Below are 24,785 nucleotides of genomic sequence, written 5' to 3'. Positions count from 1 at the left end.
AGTTTGAGCGGGGCGTAAGGAAATATGTGAGTCACAAAGTATCACAAGAAAAAGCGAATATTTCGAGAAATAAACGTCAGATCGAAAAACTAAAAAAATACGTGTGCAATATGTTTTCAACATCTATTGAATGATACCAAACACGACCCCCCACGGCGAGTGGTGGAGGGTAAATTTTAAATAGGAACCCCGCGATATTTCGCGAAATAAACATCAGATCGAAAAACTGCAAAATACACGTACTGAAAAATACACTTATTCAATATTTTTGAAAAATCTATCGAATAACACCAAACACGACCCCCCACGGAGGAGAGGTGGGGGTTACCTTAAAATATTAAATAGGAGCCCCCATTTTTTATTGCAGATTTGGATTCCTTACGTAAAAATAAATAACTTTTATTCGAGACATTTTTTCGAATTATGGATAGATGGCGCTATAATCGGAAAAAACGATTGTTGGAAATGGAAAGTCCCCACTTAAATGGAAAACTTTACTTAATTTTTTTTTTCGTTTTAGGACCTAATCTTCACACCCCAATAGGTCTCCATAACGCAAATTTAGCACACTTTCCTCCCCTACAATTTTTTCAGATTTTCTAATAGCAACCTTAAAGAACAAAAGCTCAAATATATTTTTTTTCATTACGACTGAAATTATAATTTTAAAATTATGGGTTAATTTTGGCGAGCAGTGTATATCACCTGTCTAGAAAATCCAGGGAGCATTTTTCTTTTTTATTTTACCATTTGTGGTGAGGAAACAATATTAGAAAGAGCAAACTTTTTATAATTTCCGTTTTGGGAATAATTTTACAGAAAATATTTGTTTTAAAGCACAAAATTAGTTTGATACTGTCCAAGCTGTTCACGAACACTTATAAATAAGTAAAAAAACTAGGAAAACCATTTTTAAGCTATACCATAAAGGACCTATCCGATATTTCGAAGGCATATATGATCACTTATGTTTTAATACTTTCAAGCTGTACTCGAATTGTGTGATGTACCCGTTATGGCACTGAACAGTGCCATGCTGTTCCTCTTGAAGCTCCCCATGTCGTCGTGCGGCCATAGTGTTTCCCCGAACAAAGTCGACAAGGAGGAGCATAGTTTTTTGTAGTTTTGGCGCAGCACTTCTTGGTACTCGATCTGTTCCGATTTTATCAGTTTGCTGTTTATTTGAAGTGCCGAATAGCATATCTTTAGGAATTCCCTGAAAACAATAATAAACAAGCTAAAAATGCGAGAATTATCCTAACGAAAACTTTGTGTTTATTTACGTATTTTAATTCATAATATGGAAAATTGCTATTATGAAAAGTTGTTTAGAATTAAAAATTATGTTTTAATGTGCAATTATATCATTCTAATTTAAATGTTGTGAACTATAAAGGTACTTTACTTTTGAACGAAATTCATATTTTTTATATACCTCGTATAAAATTAATAAAATTTGATATATGATGTTTGCATCATAAATCTTAGACCATGAAGAGCTTTTTATGAAGAATAACTTTTCTTCGTCAAATTAAAAATGAAAGAGTTATAAATGAAAATGTTGTTGGTATCCATAATTTGAGAAAAATCTTTAATAGTTATTTATGATATGTGTTAAAAGTACACGTTTAAGGCACGCATGTGAAAGTTTGCAGAATGAGCGAAGCGAATTCTGCAATTCACATGCCTTAAAAATGTACTTTTTAACACGCATATCATACAATATTTTTTCTACAAACGTAATTACAGGACAATATCTACAAAAACTTTTACTTGAACTTGAGACTGACATTCCATTTTTATATTTTTTTGACAATACATCAAAATTGCCTATACGGTCAATACGAACTGCAGTGCCTTAAAAATTTTAAAGCACTAGTGCCTTGAAGTAGCATTTTTAAAGCTCGTATGGAGTGCTAAAAATTGCATTTTTAACACGGTTGTAGAAAAATATTTTTTCCATTAGAAGGATGCACATATCAGACCATAATTTTTTATTCCAAACATTTCATATAGTCGGTTCGCTAAACTCAGACACAACTGGCTAGTGATTTTAGTGAGTAATTTTAATTTGGCAAAAAAAAATAGTTAATAATTACTAAATAATTAGTAATCTTGCCAATTTTGACAAAATTGGCAAAAAACAAAAAAATTACCTACTAAAATCACTAGCCAGTTGTGTCTGAGTTTAGCGAACCGACTATAATAACAATTTTCATTTTATAACAAATGGAACAGTCCATTTATCATTAGGTACTCCCATTAAAGGGGAAACCGTATACTCGTATAAACCTTTTTAAAATTGTTAAAAAAGTATTGCTTTCAAAATATACTCAAATTGTATTTTTAAACATCGTATTTATTTTATATAATAATTAAATTCACCATCAAATGTCATTGATATTTTATTAATACTTTATTTAAAATTTAGTTTGACATTCACGAAGTGTCAAACTCAAATAATGTAAATAACCTATGATTTGCTTAACAAATTCAGATTAAAAAACTAGCCTACTTACTAGCAACGATTTCAGCTGACGTTTATGGTCCAAGAGCTGTGAGACATTTTTGAGTAGGTATTTTAGGCAAGCTGAAAATTTTTCAGGTGACTCTTCCATAATAGCCTAATACAAAAATGCCGGTCTGGCTGGAGGGTAGCGGTTATTTTCCCCAAAAATCCCCCCCAAAGTTAAAAAAAGGGTAAAAATTGTTATTACAAAAAATATCATTGACGTGACTTTAAAGTAAATTTAAATATTCAAATATTAGGAAAATAAACAAGCCAGGCGATTTGAGGGCGATTTTAGCTCTGCAAGATACTTGCATGGGCGTCCCAGGATTATTTTCAGGGGATGCATATTAACTTCAGAAGATTTTATCTGAATCTGTACATACTATTAACAAGTATAAAATATACAACTATACATGCATAGCTATGTATATTCCTTCTGGACAGGGAGGTACAATTGTTATTTTGACAGGGTATTTTTTAATATTAAAAATAAATATTCTAAAAAAGGCAGCTTTTTGGTGAAATTTTCCAACTGCCATGTGATCAAACAAATTACGGGTTCATATAAATGAAAAGCGCTATAGGTAAGCAGCAGTGTGAGAAAGAGCGTATACCGATAGCTGTTTGCGTCCTCTGTTCTAGCGAAGTGAGTCCGTTCGCTCGAGAAAAATCACGTGACCTGGTGATACCCATGTTGTTGTGCCTCGAAACGTTAGAGTAATTGTTATATATTATAGTTTTTTAAGTAACTTTTCCTTAATTAAAGGAAAATAATACGTACTATACAATAGATTTTGCAAATATGATAGGAAATGACAAATTTATTATTATAAATATATAGGTAGAAAATTATAAAACTATAAACTAAATAAATTCTGTGTCCGAATCTTGTACTTCTTCTTCAAACTCCTCATCTGAGCTTAAATATTCATTCTTTTCTTCTTCGTCAGACTCCCCTCGAGACTCAGATTCTTCTTCTACATGAACTGTAGATAGTTGTAATATGCATTTAGAATTTATTAAAAATTAATTACTGATTAATTAATTGATTTGCTACGTATTCTCTGTCATTTTGTACGGAGTCGAAGCCTGCACAACCACGGGCGCATCTGAAGAAAGACTTGCCATTGTTGAGATGTGGTGTTATCGAATAATGTAAAAAAATAATGTACACAACACGTAACAAACGCGGAAACATTAAGAAAGATGAAAATTAGACAAGAAATACTCAACACTATGAAGGAAAAAAATGAGCTACTTTGGTCATATACTAAGAAATAAAAAACCTGATGTGATTGGTTATATAAGGAAAAGTATTAAGTATTGGTTTTAAAAGAAAGAATACGTAGCAACTCAATTAATTAATCACTAATAATCTTTTAATTAACTCTAAATACATATTATAACTATTTACAGATTAGGTAGAAGACGAATCTGAGTCTTGAGGGGAGTCTAACAAAGAAAAAGAGAATGAATATTTAAGCTCAGATGAGGAGTTTGAAGAAGAAGTACAAGACACAGAATTAATTTAGTCTATAGTTTAATACTTTTCTACCTATATATTTATAATAATACATTTGTTTTTTTTTCTATCATATTTGCAAAATCTACAGTGATGAGCGCGCTAATAACCGGCAAAACAGCTCAAAAGATGGAAAACATAATACATCTCGAAACAAAAAGAGATGAAACTCTTTTTGTTTCGCAATGTGTTATGTTTTCAACCTTTTGAGCTATTTTGCCGGTTATTAGCTTGCTCATCACTGTATTGTACAGTACGTATTATTTTCCTTTAATTAAGAAAAAGTTACAACAACATGGTTATCGCTAGGTCACGTGATTTTTCCCGAGCGAACGGACTCGCTCAGTTAGAACAGAGGACGCAAACAGCTATCGGTATACGCTCTTTCTCACACTGGTGCTTACCTATAGCGCTTTTCATTTATATGCACCCGTAATTTGTTTGATCACATGGCAGTTGGAAAATTTCACCAAAAAAAAACCTGTCTTTTTTAGAATATTTATTTTTAATATTAAAAAATACCCTGTCAAAATAACAATTGCACCTCCCTGCCCGGAAGGAGTGTACATAGCTATGCATGTATAGTTGTATATTTTATACTCGTTAATAGTATGTACAGATTCAGATGAAATCTTGTGAAGTTCAGATGCATCCCCTGAAAATAATCCTGGGACGCCCATGCAAGTATCTTGCAGAGTTAAAATCGCCCTCAAATCGCCTGGTCTGTTTATTTTCTTTATATTTGAATATTTAAATTTACTTTAAAGTCACGTCAATGGTATTTTTTGTAATATCAATTTTTGCCCTTTTTTTAACTTTGGGGGGGATTTTTGGGGAAAATAACCGCTACCCTCCAGCCAGACCGGCATTTTTGTATTAGGCTATCATAGAAAAGTCACCTGAAAAATTTTCAGGTTGCCTAAAATACCTACTCAAAAATGTCTCACAGCTCTTATACTATTAGTGTGTCGGCAGAAAATAAAAGGATTGTGACGTCACATTTTAGACTTTGAGGTCGATTATCCCGAAGACGGTTAGAGATATCGAAATGCCGTTTTCAGATTTGGATTCAGAAGAAAAAACTACATAAGAATCCATCGATAAATCTGATCTGAGTATTGCAGGAACGGCAGCGCAATAACACACAGACTTTGCGAATTTATAAACGAAAAGTTTTCGCTGAAAAATGTTATATGTGTGTAAAAAATGTGCTAACGTAGGCCTTTTAGACCCATTACTTAAAAATTACTCTCCATTCTTTACGGTCCTTAGTTTTTCCTCTCCAATTTCTAACATTTTTCTCTTTAAGGCCCTTTTCCGCTTCATCTAACTATCTCTTTTTTGGTCGACCTACTCTTCTTTTGTCGCCCATCTATGTATTTATTAATATTTTTTCTTCTTTATTATTCTTTCTTCTTTCATTCTTTCTAAATATCTCAATCATCTCAATATTGATGCTTTTACAACTTCTGATATCGCAGGCTCTTTAAAACGACTCATCATCTCGACATTGGGTTTTATTCTATTCTTTGTTCTACCTTCACCACTTTAATATTTCCAAAAATTCTTCTCAAGTACTCTTCCAGATAGAAGAGTTAAGAAATTAACTGTTTAACAAATTAACAGTTCTTTTTAAACTGTGCCTTATATTTATATACCCAGCGGTAAGAGTCACGTACAGGTCAACCCTTCAGAGACCTGAACCTTCTCTGAAAAAATGTTAAGCTTGAAAAATCACACAATAGATACTAACTAATTACTTTTTGGAAGCATAGCTTTCTTATCGCGGTCTACGGACGAAATACATTGATCGGCGCAGAGGAGTGAAAAAATAAAAACAAAAGAAACGCCATGTAACAAGTATAACCACTGAAACTGTAGATCACGTGACCACACACTACGTAGAGTAGTTAACGCAGTTCAATGCGTGTTTCTTCATAAAATAAAATAATTAAAATACAATAAATTGAAATAAAATAAATTAAATAAATTAAAATGAAATTAAGTAAATAAATTGAAATAAAATAATCAAATTAAAATAAAATAAATTAAAATAAAAGAAAATGGATTAAAGAAAGCTGTGATTTCCCTGCCATATCCCGTTTTTTATAGTATTTTAACAATTTCTTACCTAAATATATCTTTTAATTCCTCGACTTTCTCTTCGGGATACATATTCGACAAAGCAGGATCCAGGAAAACGCTAGCATACGCCAAGGGGCCAGCGTTTACTTGGACACAAACACTGCCTTGCAATCGTAACTGTAGCTTCTTGGGATCTGTCGGTTGAGTGAAAACCACGTCTTCTAATTCTGCCACGCGGCTCTGCATCTCATCTATGGCAACTTCGATCGGAGTCAGTTCTGTTTGCCGAACGCCTTTGACTACGATTCTCTTCTTCACGTAAGGAAATGAGTAGGATGCTACAAACAATTGTATCATATATTGCAAGATATCAACTAAAAGAACTAGAAGAATTAGTGGAGCTAACTCAAATGTGCGTGACAGACTCATATGCACAGGTAAAGATAAGAAACAGAACATTGATGCCATTTAGTATAATATCAGAACTTAGACAAGGAGACCCTTTATCACTGTTGATATTCAATTTGACCTTAGAATAAGCAATAAGTAACCCCGTGGTTTAGAGAGGAAGTTAAGATAAAATGCGAAGAAAAGAAGAAAGCCTTTTTACAATACAGAACAAAACAAACACAACAGGCATACAACCACTACACACGAATCAGAAACGAAACGAATACTTTAGTGAGGCAAATAAAAAGGGAGCACTGGCAAAGTTTCTCAACACAGATGGAACACGACTTCTACGGAACACAAAAAGAAGTATGGAGAATGATCAGAGGGCAAAGAAAGGAGATGAACGAATTAATAAAAGCGAAACACATTCAGAAGAAAACATGGGCAGACTACTTCCGATCTCTATTTGCTAAAGGCGACGATAATGAACCACCAACACCTGAAGTTACCGACAAACGAAGAAATAAACATCGAGGAGGGAGAGGTAAAGGAAGCATTAAGAAAATTAAGAAATAGAAAATCTCCAGGAGAGGACAGAATATCGAACGAACTCCTAAAGTACGGAGGACAAGATCTAACTAAACAACTATTAAAACTAATACAAAAAATAATAGAACAAAACAGAATACCACAAGAATGGAGATCAAGCATTCTAAAACCTCTCTTAAAAAAAGAAGACAAATCAGACCCGGAGAATTACAGAGGGATTAACTTATTAAACACAACATTAAAATTAACAACAAAAGTGACAACAAACAAATTGAATGAAATTATAACATTAGCAGAAGAACAACAAGGTTTTAGGTCGGGAAGGTCATGCACTGACGCTATATTTATGAGACAAGTTCAAGAGAAATCGTTGGAATACAACAAACCGGCATTTATGTTTCGTGGACCTTAAGAAAGCATTTGACAGGGTCACATTAAAGGACGTTATCCACTTGTTATACTCGAGAATGGTACCTCTGGGAATAATTAAAACGATAGAAAACATCTACCAGAACAACACAATCAAAGTAAAAGTGGACGATGAACTAATTGACCCAATTGAAGCCGGCAATGGGATAAGACAGGGGGATTCCTTGAGTCCTTTATTGTTCAACCTGATCATGGACGAAATAATAAAAAAAATAAAGAACTAAAAAATGATATCAAATGGGAGAAAAACAACTTGTCAGATAATTGAACAAGTGATGGAGTTTAACTACCTAGGCATCACACTATCTAGCTACGGAAGGCTCGAAACAGAAGTGGAAGATCAAGTGAATAGAGCAAACAGAGCCGCAGGTTGCCTGAATGACACAATATGGAGAAATAAAAATATCGGAAAAGAAATGAAAGGCAGAATTTACAAAACAGTCATCAGACCAATAATGACATACGCGGCAGAAACACGGCCCGACACAGAGAGGACAAAAAGATTGCTCGAAACAGCGGAGACGAAAACCCTTCGAAAAATCGATGGTAAGACTCTATGGGACAGAGCTAGAAGTACAGATATACGACGGAGGTGCAAGGTGGATAACATTAATAACTGGGTAAGAAATAGAAGAATAGAATGGAATGACCACATACGAATGACAACAAATAGGGTAGTCAGAACAGCGAGAGACGGTTCCCCAATAGGAAGACGATCAGTGGGAAGACCACGAAAACGATGGAACGACAACTTACTAGAGGCACATTGAAAACAGACAGTCATGTCTATACAAAAAGAAGAAGAAGAAGAATATGCAATAAGTAAAATATTATCTGGGGTGACAGGGGGATTTGCGAACCGAGGATCAAAACTATTGGCCTTTGCTGCAGTGGCGGCTCGTGGCTTTATGGACAGGGTCGGCAAGGTTTTGTCTCCAAAGGCTTCAATTTCATACGAGATCTTTGATTTTTGTTTTTTTTTAATTTTTTTTTGTTTTTTTTTTGTTTTTTTTCCTATAAATTTAGAAACTATACCTGTTTATAAATTAACTCTAGTCTATGTTGTTTCGAAGTAGCAAAATGGGTTATAACGTAATTGTAAAATTTATTATTGTTTTGGAGAGATTTTAAAAGTTCTTTTCTATCGACATTTGAGACAAGTTTGACATTCTCTCCTGTTTCATGATGTTTCGACAATACGTTTTGACTCTTTTGAGACAAGAGAAATCCCGTTCATTTGAGACAGAATTTGCCCACATTTGAGCACAATAATTTATTAATTTCGGGAACAGTTTGTTGTACCTAATGAATTGCAGTATATAAAATTATACATAGTCTGTAACTTATCCCACCTTCCGAAAATATTTGGATCAGAATATAAAACTGTTAATCCATTTTCTTATTTTATTTGATTAAAAAATGATGGATAATTTTTAATGAACTTGTCTAATAGATATTTTGAAAATTCTTTGGCGTAACTTTTAAATTTTGAATAATCAAAGAGGTCAATGACTTATAACAGTGAGTAAATAATAGTTTTGCTTGGTGCAATTGTTTTAACTTTTGTCCGGAGACCATACAATTCACTGGACATCAAGACAGCCCCGTCATAAATTTGCCTTACCAATTTATTTTTGATATCAAAAAATTTTAATCTGTCCTTTAAATTAAAACACCAAAAATATATTCTGTCTTATGGCTTCTACTCACGTCTGAAAACCTAACAACCTCTCATAAATATTAGACGTAACGCGTATCGAAGAACAATTATTGATACTTGTGAATGACATGTTACCTCTATCAGAAGTTTCGTCTACTTCTACCGAAAAGGATCAAAATGTAACTACCAATTGATTCTTTCATTCTGTGCTGTTTTAGGTACGCCGCTATATTCTTCGAGTCAGAAAATAAATTAGAAAATTCCAGATCGTATTTGTTAAACAATTTTATTTGTTCTCTATAATTAACTTGATTTAACGAATGCTCCGATACATCCTGTCCCCTAAATGGTAATTCCTAACAACTTAAAGAATTACAATATCAATAATAATTAAACGACGTAAAACTACTTACCTATTTCATAATTTTATCCCGAGCGCGCTAGCCAGGCAATACGTGGCTACGTACGTGCCTTTCTGCCGTTTGCAGATTACCGCTCGGCAGAGGTACCCGCTGCCGTACTTACCATTCAAATAAATACGGGGAATGTATAATTTGTTGCCTATCGGCTAATATTCCATAGCTTCTTATTATAAGCAAATCGTTGATCTGGGGACGGCATGCCGTGCCGGGCTTTATAATAAGAATTCACACAATCGCAAACGGGTGCGGGGTGCATGGCTATAGGATCATTAATTTGAAGTCTCTTACGCACAGCGCACAGGGATCACTTAACTAACGTATCGGGATCGAATTCTTTTAAAAACAATGGATAAAATTTAGTCTGTATTATCTCACAGATATATTTTTTATTTCACAAAAACGAATATCATCAACTCCGATTAAATTAAATATTTCAAAAATCTATAACGTGTCCATAAATGCCGACCCTGACGAGCCGCCACTGCTTTGCTGATGATATAGATGCAGTCGCTCATTGTATAAGAGACGCGGGAGAGGTGATTTCATAACTTAAGGAGGAAACATGTAGTCTGGGTCTTCGAATAAATGACGAGAAGACGAAATACATGCTAGTAACCAAAAATCTAAGATCACGAGTTAGGCAGAATATAACTATTAATGACCACAACTTCGAAGTAGTAAAAGAGTTTAAATTTATGGAGGCGGTAATTACAGATGACAACCACATAGACAAAGAGGTCTCATCAAAGATGGCTGGATCTAAGCTGCTAAAAAGACAATCTAAATTAAGAGTGTACATGTCAATTATTCGCCCAGTTGTTACATACGGAAGTGAAACATGGGCACTACATCAGCGGGAAATAAATAAGCTGCTGGTGTTTGAAAGGAAGGTTCTCAGAATGATATTTAGCCCTCAAAGAAATGAACTGACAGAAGAGTGGAGAAGGCGCCGTAATGCTGAATTGGTGATTCTGTATGGTACTGAAAATATCGTCAGACATATAAAACCTAACCGGATAAAATGGGCAGGTCATATGGGAAGATTAGAGCAAGACAGAATGTTAAAGACAGTGTTTTTTGAGAGATCAGACAGTAGAAGATCAGTAGGCCGTCCCAGAAAAAGATGGAAGGATGATGTTGAAGCCGATTTATCTAGGACTGGTGGTATGGGAAATGGAAGCGCAAGATCGTAGAAGATGGAGGACTACGATGGATGCGGCAAAGACTCACCCCGAGTCGTAAAAACAGTCAAGAAGAAGAAGAATATAAAGGATGGAAAAAAAGAGAATTACACTTACTTGTTAATATAGTTCTTCTTTTCCATTGCTCTTCTGGATTTCCTCTCGCTTTTCCTTCTTTCGTAAAAGGCGTTTCGAACATAAAACAGTTAATGTCATGGTTATGCTCGAATTCCGTCTGCCTTTCTTCGAGCTCGTGTTTTTCGAAGTACGGAATGACGTGCGTTACCTGTACATACGCTATTTTTGGATCCAGCTCAGCTTTACAAACCTAATAATGAATAAAAGAATAAAAATTATGACAATGTATTATTTTTCCGAATTTTAGTAGTAAATATTCCACCAAAAGTAAAATATGTTACATTTACTCACTAAGGGAGGCTAATGTAATAATACTTTTACTTACTAAAGAGGGCTAAGGGAGCTCCCAGACAAAATAAATTCCCGAACAATTGAATATTTTGTGATTAACTGTACATATTTCTAAATTTAACACGTTGACGGACAGAAAGTCTATAAGACGTCCAATTTCTATTGATGTAATGTGACACAACGTCTATAGACGACATTTTTAAAATAATGAGTTGTGACAAAAAATCGGTGTCAAAAATGTGACATTACATCTACAGGTGCATATTAAATATGACACAATGTCCATGGTCATCGTCCACATGTTTACAACAAATGTTAAAAAACTCATTTTTTCCATAAACTATAAGCGCTAAAAGAAATTTAAGTGTCACAACACTTGCTTATACATTGGACGCACTGTCCGTCAACGTGTTAATATAAGATCTGCATTTTGGCAATAAATATTCCACCAAAAATAAAATATGTTACATGTGCTCACTAAAGAAGACTAAGGGAGCTCTGGGTTAAAATAAATTCCTGAACAATTGAATATTTTGTGATTAAGTGTATTTCTAAATATGTATAAGAACTGAGTTTTGGCAATAAATATTCCACCAAAATATGTTATTCACTAAGGGAGGCTAATGCAGTACATTTACTCACTAAAGACGGCTAAGGGAGCTCTGGGACAAAATAAATTCCCGAACAATTGGATATTTTGTGATTAAGTGTATTTCTAAATATAAGATCTGAATTTTGGCAATAAATATTCCACCAAAAGTAAAATATGTTACATTTGCTCACTAAAGAAGACTAAGGGAGCTCTGGGTTAAAATAAATTCCTGAACAATTGAATATTTTGTGATTAAGTGTGTGTTTGTAAATATAAGTACCAAATTTTGGCAATAAATATTCCACCAAGAGTTACATTTACTCACTAAGGGAGGCTAATGCATTTACTCACTAAAGAGGGCTAAACGAGTTCTGAAACAAAATAAATTCCCGAAAAATTGAATATTTTGTGATTAAGTGTATTTCAAGAACTGAATTTTGGCAATAAATATTCCACCAAAAGTAAAATATGTTACATTTACTCACTAAATGAGGCTAATGGAGTACACTACTAATGGTACTCACTAAATAGGGCTAAGGGAGCTCTGGGACTAAAATTAATTTCCAAACAATTAAATATTTTGTGATTAACTGTCTTTGTAAATGTACGGATTGAATTTTGTTAAAAAATATTCCACCAAAAGTAAAATATATTTCTCGCACATATATATTTGAAAAATAATTATACATACCGGGGTTGAATCTTGAATCATTTTCACAGCATCTGATCCAAATTTATCACAATATTTCTTATACAATCTCTCGGAAATCTCACTAAGCGCTGTAACTTTCGGTTCTTTGTAGATATACTCAGTGCAATTTTCATCTTCGAAATATGCTTGTCCGTAAAAACCTACCCGGTAATACCGGCCCAAAAGTCTTCTACCGCTTTTATTCGTTTCTATAACCTTTTCGTAGTTATCTGCCAGAGAGCTGTAACATTTCCTGAGCATATCATAATCCCGTTTTTTCTCGTGAATCGGAATTATAAGCCTGTACAATTCCCCCAAAACTTCGTATCTCTCAGCTTTGTCCAAGTATTCCGCACACCGTTCGAGCTGTTCCTGAAGAATAAACTCCGTATATTGCACGTCCTGTACACCCGAATCGAGCTTTAAACCTTTTTCATCCTTCGGGATATTTGAAGATATGAGTTCGAACTTTTCCGCGCCCCAATTCTGTATCTTCTTCAGCTTTAGGTACTCCGCCATTAAGGCAGCTATGTGTAATTGACAACAGGCGGCCTAAAAACAATAAAATCGTAAATATACAAAAGATACACGCATAAAAATATTTTAGAACGAACGTTTGGTCCTTCGAGCCGGATTAATTAAAAAATCTTATTAAAAATCCTAAAAAACTGTTTGCACACATACCTCTGAGTAATTCCCATCTCTAATGTGATGTCTGGTCATGGTTTCTAACCAAGTGTGCCTCAGTTCGGGCGTTGAGGCGTAAGAACTGGCTAAACTGTACTGCAAATCGACAAGCATTTCGGGATCTTGATGGTGTTCTCTCATTTGAACTGTCGCCATCAAAACAGTCCTTACGCGTTTTGTTAAATCCTTTACTTCAACGGGAAATCCTAGAAAATTATATCGACTTAATTTACTAGCGTTTATTACAACATAACTGTAAAAAAATATTTAATAAAATTGTTAATTATAAGTTAAATGTGAAACCTATAGTATTTTTGCTACAAACGTATTGTTACGTCATCAATCACCTGTTCAATTTTACTGCGCAGCGTTGTCAGATTTTGCATATTTCACAAGAATCTAGAATTTTTTAAATACAGTGAATTCAAATTTATTTCATGTGTTTATCTTTATATTCAGATAGTAATTTTTGCAAATTTATCAAACATAAAAGGAGTATTGGAATGACATATAACCTTACCTGTTCCTTTCATGGCTTTATCACTCGAGGCGTAGCTATTGATCAAAGACAGACTTTCTTGAAACCTGGCATTGTTCAATCCCACGATATTACCCAACATCTGAGAAACTGAGATAATGACTTGAAGATGTACTCGGGTGATACTTTTGCGACCGGTGAATTCGAAATTGCTTCTCATTAGTAAATATAGTATGGCACAAGATTCCTGTCGTATGGAAGCCAATCGACTATTGCAACATTTAAGTAGTTCGTAACAGAGTCTACCGCAGAGGACTGCATTTCCTAAAATATAAATTTTATGAAATAGAAACATGTGCTCTATGAATGCGAGCAAGAAAAGTTTGAATTATGTTAAATGTAGATCTGTTGAGAAGTTTGAAAATGCATTTGATAGTACATTGAATGAATAAATATAAAAAAGTAAGAAAAATTTAGTTATGCAAGACCACAAGAATTAAGAAACATGGCAAATAGTGAACAGGGATAGAAAAATTTATAAAAACAACGTTAAAAATATCAGTGTTTTTTTTAAGATAAATAAATACGTACCTTGAAATAACACAAAAGAAAAGTTGTTGATAAACGCCCGTAGAGCAGCGAAAACATGTTTCAACAAACTTTCGCTCTGTCCGATTTGAATAAAGGTTAGATATATATTAAAAATTTTCTTCAACACCTCGTTCTCGCAATCTGCTAACAACTTTTTCCGAAAATGCATACAGTACAGTCCCATGCAGTCTAAAGTAATCATACCAATTTCTCCAGACAGGTGCTGTTCCAAAATTGCTTGTTGTTGTCGCTGTACTTCATCTTCTACAAAATAATTTAATTATTTGATTATACAGACTGTTTAGTTTGTGATTAGATATAAGACACTGAAGGAACCGCTAAAATTGGTAACATTGCTGTATACTATAATTATTGTATTTTAATTGTTACAAGATGTTCAAAATTTATCAACTCTATCACTTTATCAATTTTTCTCTTTTCTTGATTATTAGTCTTTATTGCATAGTATTGTAAATTATTGTAATCACTGAATACATAATGAAAAATATTCTTATTAATTAAATTAATGAATAATTTCAGCGATTATGCAAATAACACTTGTCCAAGAATATTCAAAAACTAAAAGAATTAGCAATCTCTATTTCGCTGGTGAAATTGAGACTCCACGCCGTCGGCAACTAATACACTTGCTAATGTTTACGTCTCTTATGGTGGGAACCGTGCAGTGTTGCCATTTAAAAGATGTACATATATCTAATCTAAATCTAAGCAGTATGTATTATTTTCTGTAATATAAAAAACAACTGAAGAGAGCCCTGGATTACAAGAAATATCCGAATATTTATGAATAATTGCATTTGTACTATAACGACTGCATTTTGGTAAAAAACATTCCACCAAAAATAAAATATGTTACATTTACTCACTAAAGGAGCCAACGGAATACATTTACTCACTATAGAAGGCTACAAGAGTTCTGAGACTCAAATAAATTCCCGAAAAATAAAATTGTTTGTTATTAACTGTATTTGTAAATGTAAGGACAGAATGGACAGCTTGGATATTAGTGCACCCTAATGTCTGTGTAGATTTTGGCATTGGATCCGAGCATGACATGTAACACCGTTGCCGTATCCTCTATTTTTTCATACTATCACATTACAAATTTTTGTGATATTATTTGTGTGTGAAATGTATCATTTGTGCATTTTAGGTATGTTCTAATAATATTATTATACATAACATATTATGTTATGCATAGATAGGTTTTCACTTGATTATTTTAAATCATTGTAAAGTTTAACTTGCTAGAAACCTTGTAATATTGTGTAATGTGTAAAAAATAAGTATAGTCGGTTCGCTAAACTCAGACACAACTGGCTAGTGATTTTAGAAGGTAATTTTTTTGTTTTTTGCCAATTTTGCCAAAATTGGCACAATTACTAACTATTTAGTAATTATTAACTATTTAGTAATTATTTTTTTTGCCAATTTTAGCAAATTGGAAAAATTACTTACTAAAATCACTAGCCAGCTGTGTCTGAGTTTAGCGAACCAACTATAGTTTTGAAACACCAATTAAGTAAAGTTTATTATGTTGTTGTTTTCACCAATTTTGAAAAAATGTGAAAACGTTGAATTATCCACGTCCGTCCGTCTTGTCTGTCTGTTTGTAAACTCAACTCCTCCGTAATTATACCAGGTAGAATGACAAATGAGGTGTCAAATGAAAGCTTATAATCCAAGGATGGTACTAAAGGTGAGAAATTTAACCTAGGCTGTCTGTCCGTCCGACCGCGAATTTAAATTCTTCGTCACTATATCAGGTAGAACAACAATTTAGGTGTCAAATGAAAGCTTATAATCCAAGGATAGTACTAAAGATGAGAAGTTTGACACTTCATTTGTGATTCTACCTGGTATAATGACGGAGGAGTTATATTCGCGGTCGGACGGACAGACCGTCAAATTTATAACCTTTAGTACCATCCTTGGATTATAAGCTTTCATTTGACACCTTATTTGTCATTTTACCTGGTATAGTGACGGAGGAGTTATATTCGCGGTCGGACAGACAGACAGCCTAGGTCAAATTTCCACCTTTAATACCACCCTTGCATTATAAGCTTTCATTTGACACCTCATTTGTGATTCTACCTGGTATAATGACGGAGGAGTTATATTCGCGATCAGACGAACAGACGGACAGACAACCTAGGTCTAATTTCTCACCTTTAGTATCATCCTTGGATTATAAGCTTTCATTTGACACCTCATTTGTCATTCTACCTGGTATAGTGACGGAGGAGTTATATTCGCGATCAGACGGACAGACAACCTTGGTCTAATTTCTCACCTTTAGAACCATCCATGGATTATAAGCTTTCATTTGACACCTCATTTGTCATTCTACCTGGTATAATGACGGAGAAGTAAACGTTCTTATAAAATTATTATATTATTCTTGTAGGTACATTTAGCATTGATTGAAAACATGAAAGAAATAAAGGAAACAGTATGGCAACACTGTGACGCACAAACATAAGATTCAGCTGTGGGTTACATAGGGTGCACTAATATCCAAGCTGTCCGAATATATAAACTCACTAGAGAGGACTCGGTGAGCTCTGAGACGAAAATAAAATTGAATATTTTGTGATTAAGTGCATTTGTAAATATAAGGACCGAATTGTGGTTAAAAATATTCCACCAAAAGTAAAATATGTAATATTTTTGGCTGAATTTTGGTAAAAATTATTCCACCAAAACTAAAACATGTCTAACTTTACTCATTAAAGGAGCCTAAAGGAGTACATTTACTCACTAAAGACGGTTAAGGGAGCTTCGGAACTAAAATAAATTTCCAAACAATTCAGTATTTTCTAATTTAACTGTATTTGAAAAGGTAAGGAACGAATTTTAGTAAAATATATTCCACCAAAAGTAAAATACGTTAAATTTACTCACCAGATTCCAACAAATTTTCTCTAGGGGCATGTATAAGCAACGTTCCGGTAGTTTCGTGATTGATTTCCGAAGGATTCATCCTCGCCGGTAGCGTATGAGCCTTTTTCGTCTTGGGCTTAACAACTTCGGAGGTATTAAGTTTGACAACGTTGATATTTCTCTTGCCCTGGTACCGGAAACAATACAAACACAACTCCATAACGGTGAAAAAGTTCACCACGTCCGCATCGGTATAGTTGCCCCACCATAAAAGCAGCTGGTCTTCGTTGATGTACTTGACGACAAAAACGAATATCAGAAGTACGTCTTTGACTTCTTGAGGTTGTAGTTTGTCGTATCTTAAAATGTGCGAGGTAGTTCTGGTGTGGCTGCTTTTCGTGTCTCCGTTCCTGAGATTTTCGTTTTTGGTGATGGTTGTATCTTGGGAAATGAACGACTGGGCGTCTTCTGAAGCCGCTGATATGTCTGAGTCTATGCTCATTGAATTGCCGTTTACTAAAGCTGAAACACAAATTAGTTGAATAAAAAAATGGTAATAATTAAATTATATACAGTAAAACACGATAGTACACGATATTTTTACGATATTACACGATTAATATAAAACGTTACATGATGTTGATATATTATACAATATTATCAAAAACATAAACCACTTTTTCCAACGTTACATCCGTTTTCAAAATATTACACGATAGTTTCGATATCTTATGCGATTATATGCGGCAAAGCACGATATTACACGATCTTTTACATATTTTTCATATTACACGATTGATTTCTACAAAACATTGCACGATTTTAATACATTACACGATCTGATCCAGAAAATAAACCACTTTTTCAAACGTTATATGCGTTTTTCAAAACATTACAAGATAATTTCAAGATAGCAAGCGGTTGCATACGGCAAAACACGATATTACACGTTCTTTTTAAGATATTACACGATTTATACATAATATTAGCCAATTTTAATACATTATACGATCTTATTTAGAAAACAAACCACTTTTTCAAACGTTATATCCGTTTTTCAAAACACGATATTACACGATCTTTTTACGATATTACACGATTTATACAAAATATTAGCAAATTTTAATACATTTCACGATCTTATCCAGAAAACGAACCACTTTTTCAAAAGTTATTACACGATATTACACGATCTTTTTAAGATATACGATTTATACGAAATATTAGCTAATTTTAATACATTGCACGATCTTATCAAGGAAATAAACTACTTTTTCAAAAGTTACACCCTTCTTTACAAAATTACACGATAGTTTCAAGATACTACGCGATTATATTATAGCACAACACGATATTATCAAGAAAACAAACCACTTTTTCAAACGTTACATGCTTTTTCAGAACATTACACGATAGTTTGAAGAAATCACTTGATTATATATGGCAAAACACCATACAGTCATTATTACACTAGCTATTACTCGTTATTGTAACATACAATGATATTACAAGATCTTTTCAAGATATAATACGATTTATTGAAGATTAGGTCTGGATCCCGCGGATGAAAAAAAGTTGATTAATAGCAAACTGAAAATTTGTTAATAGCTTAAGGGTGTCTAGTCGGACAAACTTTGATATATGGGGACACTGGAACAGGGGAAGTTTTAATTGTGGAACAGGTTAAAAATTTGGAACGGTCAGACCACGAAAACGGCACATGTATTTTGTCCGACAGAACAGACTTAAACTCTCCGAAAAGAGATTAAATTCTCATGCAAAAATCAGACTACTATTTATCACCAAATGGGCGTTTTAATGAGTGGAACATATAGAATATGTCAAATGACAGGAATTATAACAGGTGATAAATAGCAGTCTGATTTTTGCATGAGAGTTTAATCTCTGTTCGGAGAGTTTAAGTCTGTTCTGTCGGACAAAATAAATGTGCCGTTTTCGTGGTCTGACCGTTCCAAATTTTTAACCTCTTCCACAATTAAAACTGCCCCTGTTCCAGTGTTCCCATATATCAAAGTTTATCCGACTAGACACCCTTAAGCTATTAACAAATTTTCAGCTTGCTATTAATCAACTTTTTTTTCATACGCGGGATCCAGACCTAGATGTTAAACGATATTTTCCAGACAATAAGGGATTTTTTAATATATTACAGAACTTTTCAAAGATAAGAAATGACTTTTCAAAACATGTTGTTCTGAAGCTATTTCCTTGTGGCATTTTTATAATCAACTATTTTCAATGGGAAATAAGCCACAATTTTACAAAAAAAAAAGGATTTTATTAACGTTTCGACGCCCAAGTCGGGTGTCGTTGTCAAAATACAAAATAATACTGAATAATACTAAACGTCTGGGCGTCGAAACGTTAATAAAATCATTTTTTTTTTGGTAAAATTGTGGCTTATTACCCATTGAAAATAGTTGATTTTCAATACATTACATTACTTTTACATTACACAATTGATTTAAGATATTATTATGTAAAAGTATGTAATTATTTTGATTACAAAAATAAACAAACCAATTAGAAAATAAATAAAAACTTACATTGGCCAGCTATGGCTTCGAAAAAAGCCGAATTTCTGATGTGCATCGGACTGTCTTTGTCGACATGAAGAGTAAACCTGTGGCTCCTCGGAGTGTACTCGCTGGCAGAGCTTTTGCCGAACAGAAACGAACTACTCGAGGACATTCTGTTGATGATACTACCGCTTTCTTCGTCGTTAGTTTCGTCTTTCACGTCTAGTCTGCTCAAGTTCTCCAACACTATTGTCAACCAAGGAAGGTAAAGTAGAGCTATTCGACTCATCTGTCGTTTGTTTTTATACCGGTCGTCAAGTTCATGTTTAGCTATAAGATTCTTGAGCGTATTGAGAGCAATCTTTCTAACGTGTGTCACCTCATTCAATGACGTCTTCACTTCTTGTAACAACAACCCAACGATGAAGTGGTGTTTGCAGAATTCTTCGGATAAGATGAATTCCTGGGTGTTATCTGGCGATCTATTCCGCACGCTCAGTCTGTTGTACTGTATTGGCAAGTTCAACGATATATAGTGTTCGTGGTTGCATATTATTTCCAGGAAATTAAATTTATACTCCTGAAGGATTCTGGAATCTCCCGGATTAAATCTGTCCATATAAGATTTAATTATTTTGAAGATAAATCCTCGGTCCACCATCGAAAGACATTTCTGAAAGGTAATACGATTATTAAATTAAATAAACTGCATTTACTGCACAAACTGTACATTATTTTGTATTATATCATATTATTTTTCGATATTCCTTTTCTACGTCTATGTAAAAACTTTCAGCCGTGGGAGAAAATAGAGAAGAAAAGTCCCTAAAAGGCATTCGACTCATCTAAACCTAAGTGTAATATTAAAACCACGGGATAGGTATCATTTTTTGGCATACGACAATCATTTTGCTTGCTTACAAGTTCAATTTGATAAAGTAAGTCACAAACTTCGTTATTTTACGATAAAAATCATAAATAAAGCTAACAGAAGTGAGATCTTTCAATATTTTCTCATATTCAGTCAGTTTCAAATTCTTGCCCCCTTATACTTCCCAGCGCCCCCCCTCCCGAAAATAGCGCGCTCTAACCGGATTCAAAAGATTCATAAGATTCAAAAGATTCGACTTCTAGGTGAGTCTTACAGCTCACTGTCAAAATCTTGACGCATGTGTATAGTCAGCGGAGCGCAGAGAATCCAGCAGTTGTAAAACTCACTATTTTATATTTAATAATATTTCTACTTACCTTTAAGAAAAACGCCATATTTTTGTTCAATTCTTTTGTTTCCAGTGGCATTTCTTTGTATTTATTAAGCACGTAAGGAATTAAGACTTGCATTAAATGTTCCACTCTTTCTGTAAACTCCGTTGAAAATCTTTCGTATCGATGCATCTAAAATAGACGCAGAATATGAATAAATATTCCTTATAAATTGGATATAAATACAAAAAAAACAGGATTATTCGGAGCTAATGCAAGATCTTGCACATTATTGGAAATACTTGAAAAATATATTAACACAAAAAACACTTGAAAATACAATTTTACACGATTTTTTAACACAAATTCCGACCTAATCAAGATAACAAAGTACCTTTTCAAGGTATTTGATTAATTTTCAAAATATTAAACTATAATTACACATATTTTGATGTGTTTAAAGTATAACTCCATATTTTCAAGATAATAAACAACTATTCAAAAATTCAAAAAAATTTTTTAAGATATGACCCAATTCCGAAATATTACATGAGTTATTTAAGATATTACACGATTTTTTAATACATTACACACTATTACCAAGGTACTAAGATAAGAGGTTTTTCAAGACATTACATCTTTTCCAAAACATTACACAATGTTTCAAGATATTACACGATATTACTAAGAAAATAAACGACTCTTTCAAGAGACTACATTTTTTTTCAAAATATTACACGATATTACCAAGATAATAAACGACTTTTTCAAAATAATACATTTTTTTTTAATATTACACGATATTAAGAAGATAATAAACGACTTTTTCAAGACATTACATATTTTTTCAAAATATTAGACGATATTTCAGAACATTACATGATATTGTCCAGATACTATGGCTTTCAAGACATTACACGATATTACCAAGATAATACACGACTTACTCAAGACATTACATCTTTTTTCAAAATATTTCACGATATTTTAAGACATTACACGATACTGCCCAGATACTAATGGCTTTCATGACATGACACGATATTACCAAGATAATAAACGACTTTTACAAAAAAACTAGATATTTTTCAAAATATTACATGACCTTACCAATATTATAAACGACTTTTTCAAGACATTACCAATAATTTTCAAGATATTACACGATAGTTCCGAAATATCAAGTTTTATTGAAAAACTAAGAAAACTATGTCAAGTTCAAATATACAGTTCTATAACAATTAACATAATTATTTACCTTTATCCTTCCAGAAGTTAACAGATGTTGGGCTATGCTCTTGTTGATGATTTCGAAAAAGAAGTCCGAATGATGCATAAACCTGTTTACCACCAAAAAGTCTGTATTATTGGGATGCAGGATCACCGGAAGGTGTCGGCACATCTCCTCGTGGACTGTGGTTTGTTTCGTGCTCTCTGGAGATACGAACACGTACTTCACGTAAGCCTGTGTGATATTATTATATTAGTATTATTATAGGAAATTAAATTATAACTTAGATATATTAATTTCAATATAATTCTTGGTAAAAGAATTATAAAGTATTGTATTTACTTCTGGTAACTTCAATGTGTTCCTTGCAACGATAGTAATCTTGTACATTCAGCAAATGAAGTGTCACGACCTGGCATTGAATTAAAAATATTTAAGCTGGCGAGGACAAAATAGAAATAATAATAAAAATCCACAAGGAAAAGGTTTCCTGTAGTTGGCTGTATACCATATAATACAAAAAACAATAAAATTCTTTATAAAAGGTATATGAAGGGCTTAATGTGAAACAATGACAAGCCCACACGAGTTCAAAAAGAGTTAGTGTTATTCTTGGTTAAAGTAATAGTATAACAAGCCACTAACAAATTATCTCAGCCCTTCGTTAATAGATGGCCCGATAAATCTATGGTCACACTATTGCATAGGCCTAGTTTGTTCTAGTATCTACTCGACATAATGACAAGCCACATCAAAATGGCGAACATGGGCGGAAGCGTTTCGGATAATTATAGGTCTGGATCCCGCGTATGAAAAAAAAGTTGATTAATAGCAAGCTGAAAATTTGTTAATAGCTTAAGGGTGTCTAGTCGGACAAACTTTGATGTATGGGAACACTGGAACAGGGGAAGTATTAATTGTGGAACAGGTTAAAAATTTGGAACGGTCAGACCACGAAAACGTCACATGTATTTTGTCCGACAGAACTTCCAATTGATTTGTTACCCTTTCATTAAACTCTCATGCAAAAATCAGACTGCTATTTATCACCTGTCATAATTCCTGTCATTTGACATATTCTACGTGTTCCACTCATTATAATTCCCATTTGGTGATAAATAGCAGCCTGATTTTTGCATGAGAGTTTAATGAAAGGGTAACAAATCAATTGGAAGTTCTGTCGGACAAAATACGTGTGACGTTTTCGTGGTCTAACCGTTCCAAATTTTTAACCTGTTCCACAATAAAAACTTCCCCTGTTCCAGTGTTCCTATATATCAAAGTTTGTCCGACTAGACACCCTTAAGCTATTAACAAATTTTCAGCTTGCTATTAATCAACTTTTTTTCATACGCTGGATCCAGACCTATTATTGAGTTCTGACGATTCTAGAAAGAAAAATAGCAAAGTTGACTTGACATTCGATGACAGTGACCGTGACCCTGACTATGTAGTCCAGCGATATGTAATTTTTTCCTAAATGTGGTTTGTCCCATTATTACCATTCAAGATTAATGTAGTGGCTTACGACGTGGCTTGTTATATTATTGAATTTGGTTGTAGGATAATGAACAAAGTCCGTCAATAAAAACCAAACACACCCTTCAAAAATTCCAATAAGTTTATGGAGACAAAGAAATAAACACTGTTTAACACCTATAGGGTTGAAACCACCCCGAACTGAGTCAATAAAAGAAAATTCTGAATCTACATAATATATCTAAAATTTGGGTATTAGTATGGTATAACTAAATCCAAACCCAGACATCCAAAGTGAAAGTTATCCTCCAACACCAAATTGTTCTATATGGTCCACATAATGTTCAGAAAAAAGTCACACCATTTTGAGCATCGGGTTTGGGGGGGGGGGGCGAGAGGGGGAGAAATCGATAAATTCGTAGTTTTTTACGTTTTTCGTAAATATTTCTAAAACTATACGATTTAGCATAAACAACCTTTTATACAAAAATGTTCTACATTAAATTTTAAATAAAAAAGGTTCTATGCATAATCCTTCTAAAATGAATGGTTTCAAAGTTACTGAGGTAGTATAGTATAATTGGTCCAAAAAAAGGCCTAACCTAAACATCCAAAGTAAAAGTTTTCCTCCAACACCAAATTGTTATATATGGTCCACATATTGTTCAGTAAAAAGTTACACCATTTTGAGCGTCCGGTTTGGGAGGAGATGGGGAGAAGTCGGTAAATTAGTAGTTTTTTTACGTTTTTCGTCAATATTTCTAAAACTATGCTTTAGCGTAAACAATGTTTTATACAAAAATGTTCTACATAAAATTTCAAACAAAAAAGGTCCTACACATAATTGTTATAAAATCGACATTTCCAGAGTTACGGAGGGCGAAAAGTGGAGGTTTTCGATACTTTTTATATTTTTCTTTAACAGGATTGTGTTCTATAAATAAAATTTGCTATTTCACTCGCCGATGGTATGTTAGTAATAAGCCCTTAAAAAACGTCAACCTCACAACCCAAAATCATCATCAATTGCCCAAAAAATATAAAGAGTATCGAAAACCTCCACTTTTCACCCTCCGTAACTCTGGAACCGTTGAACAATTATTAGGACCTTTTTTGTTTTAAATTCTATGTAGAACATTTTTGTATAGAACATTGTTTACGCTAAAGTATAGTTTTAGAAATATTGACGAAAAACGTAAAAAAA

The 24,785-nt window shown here is 33.5% G+C and overlaps 1 protein-coding gene across 1 annotated transcript in view; it reads right to left on the bottom strand.

Annotated features, from left to right (window-relative positions):
- Positions 1-774: 774 nt before the first annotated feature.
- Positions 775-24,785, bottom strand: part of LOC114325394 (dedicator of cytokinesis protein 9) — a 57,904-nt gene continuing 33,893 nt past the window's right edge. Inside the window, exons 11-21 of the mRNA XM_028273457.2 lie at positions 22,130-22,336; positions 20,917-21,063; positions 19,696-20,341; positions 17,150-17,650; positions 14,222-14,485; positions 13,673-13,954; positions 13,150-13,358; positions 12,466-13,017; positions 10,871-11,081; positions 6,166-6,457; positions 775-1,216 (exon numbers count right to left, since the gene is read on the bottom strand). Coding sequence (XP_028129258.2) covers positions 982-1,216; positions 6,166-6,457; positions 10,871-11,081; positions 12,466-13,017; positions 13,150-13,358; positions 13,673-13,954; positions 14,222-14,485; positions 17,150-17,650; positions 19,696-20,341; positions 20,917-21,063; positions 22,130-22,336 — 3,546 coding nt within the window. The 3' untranslated portion in view covers positions 775-981. The remainder of the gene's footprint in view (positions 1,217-6,165; positions 6,458-10,870; positions 11,082-12,465; positions 13,018-13,149; positions 13,359-13,672; positions 13,955-14,221; positions 14,486-17,149; positions 17,651-19,695; positions 20,342-20,916; positions 21,064-22,129; positions 22,337-24,785) is intronic.

The sequence above is a fragment of the Diabrotica virgifera genome, chromosome 6 (assembly GCF_917563875.1).
Source record: "Diabrotica virgifera virgifera chromosome 6, PGI_DIABVI_V3a".
Classification (NCBI taxonomy): Eukaryota; Metazoa; Arthropoda; class Insecta; order Coleoptera; family Chrysomelidae; genus Diabrotica; species Diabrotica virgifera.
Note: the sequence above shows the minus strand (reverse complement) of the source record. Positions and strands in the feature narration are given on the sequence as shown.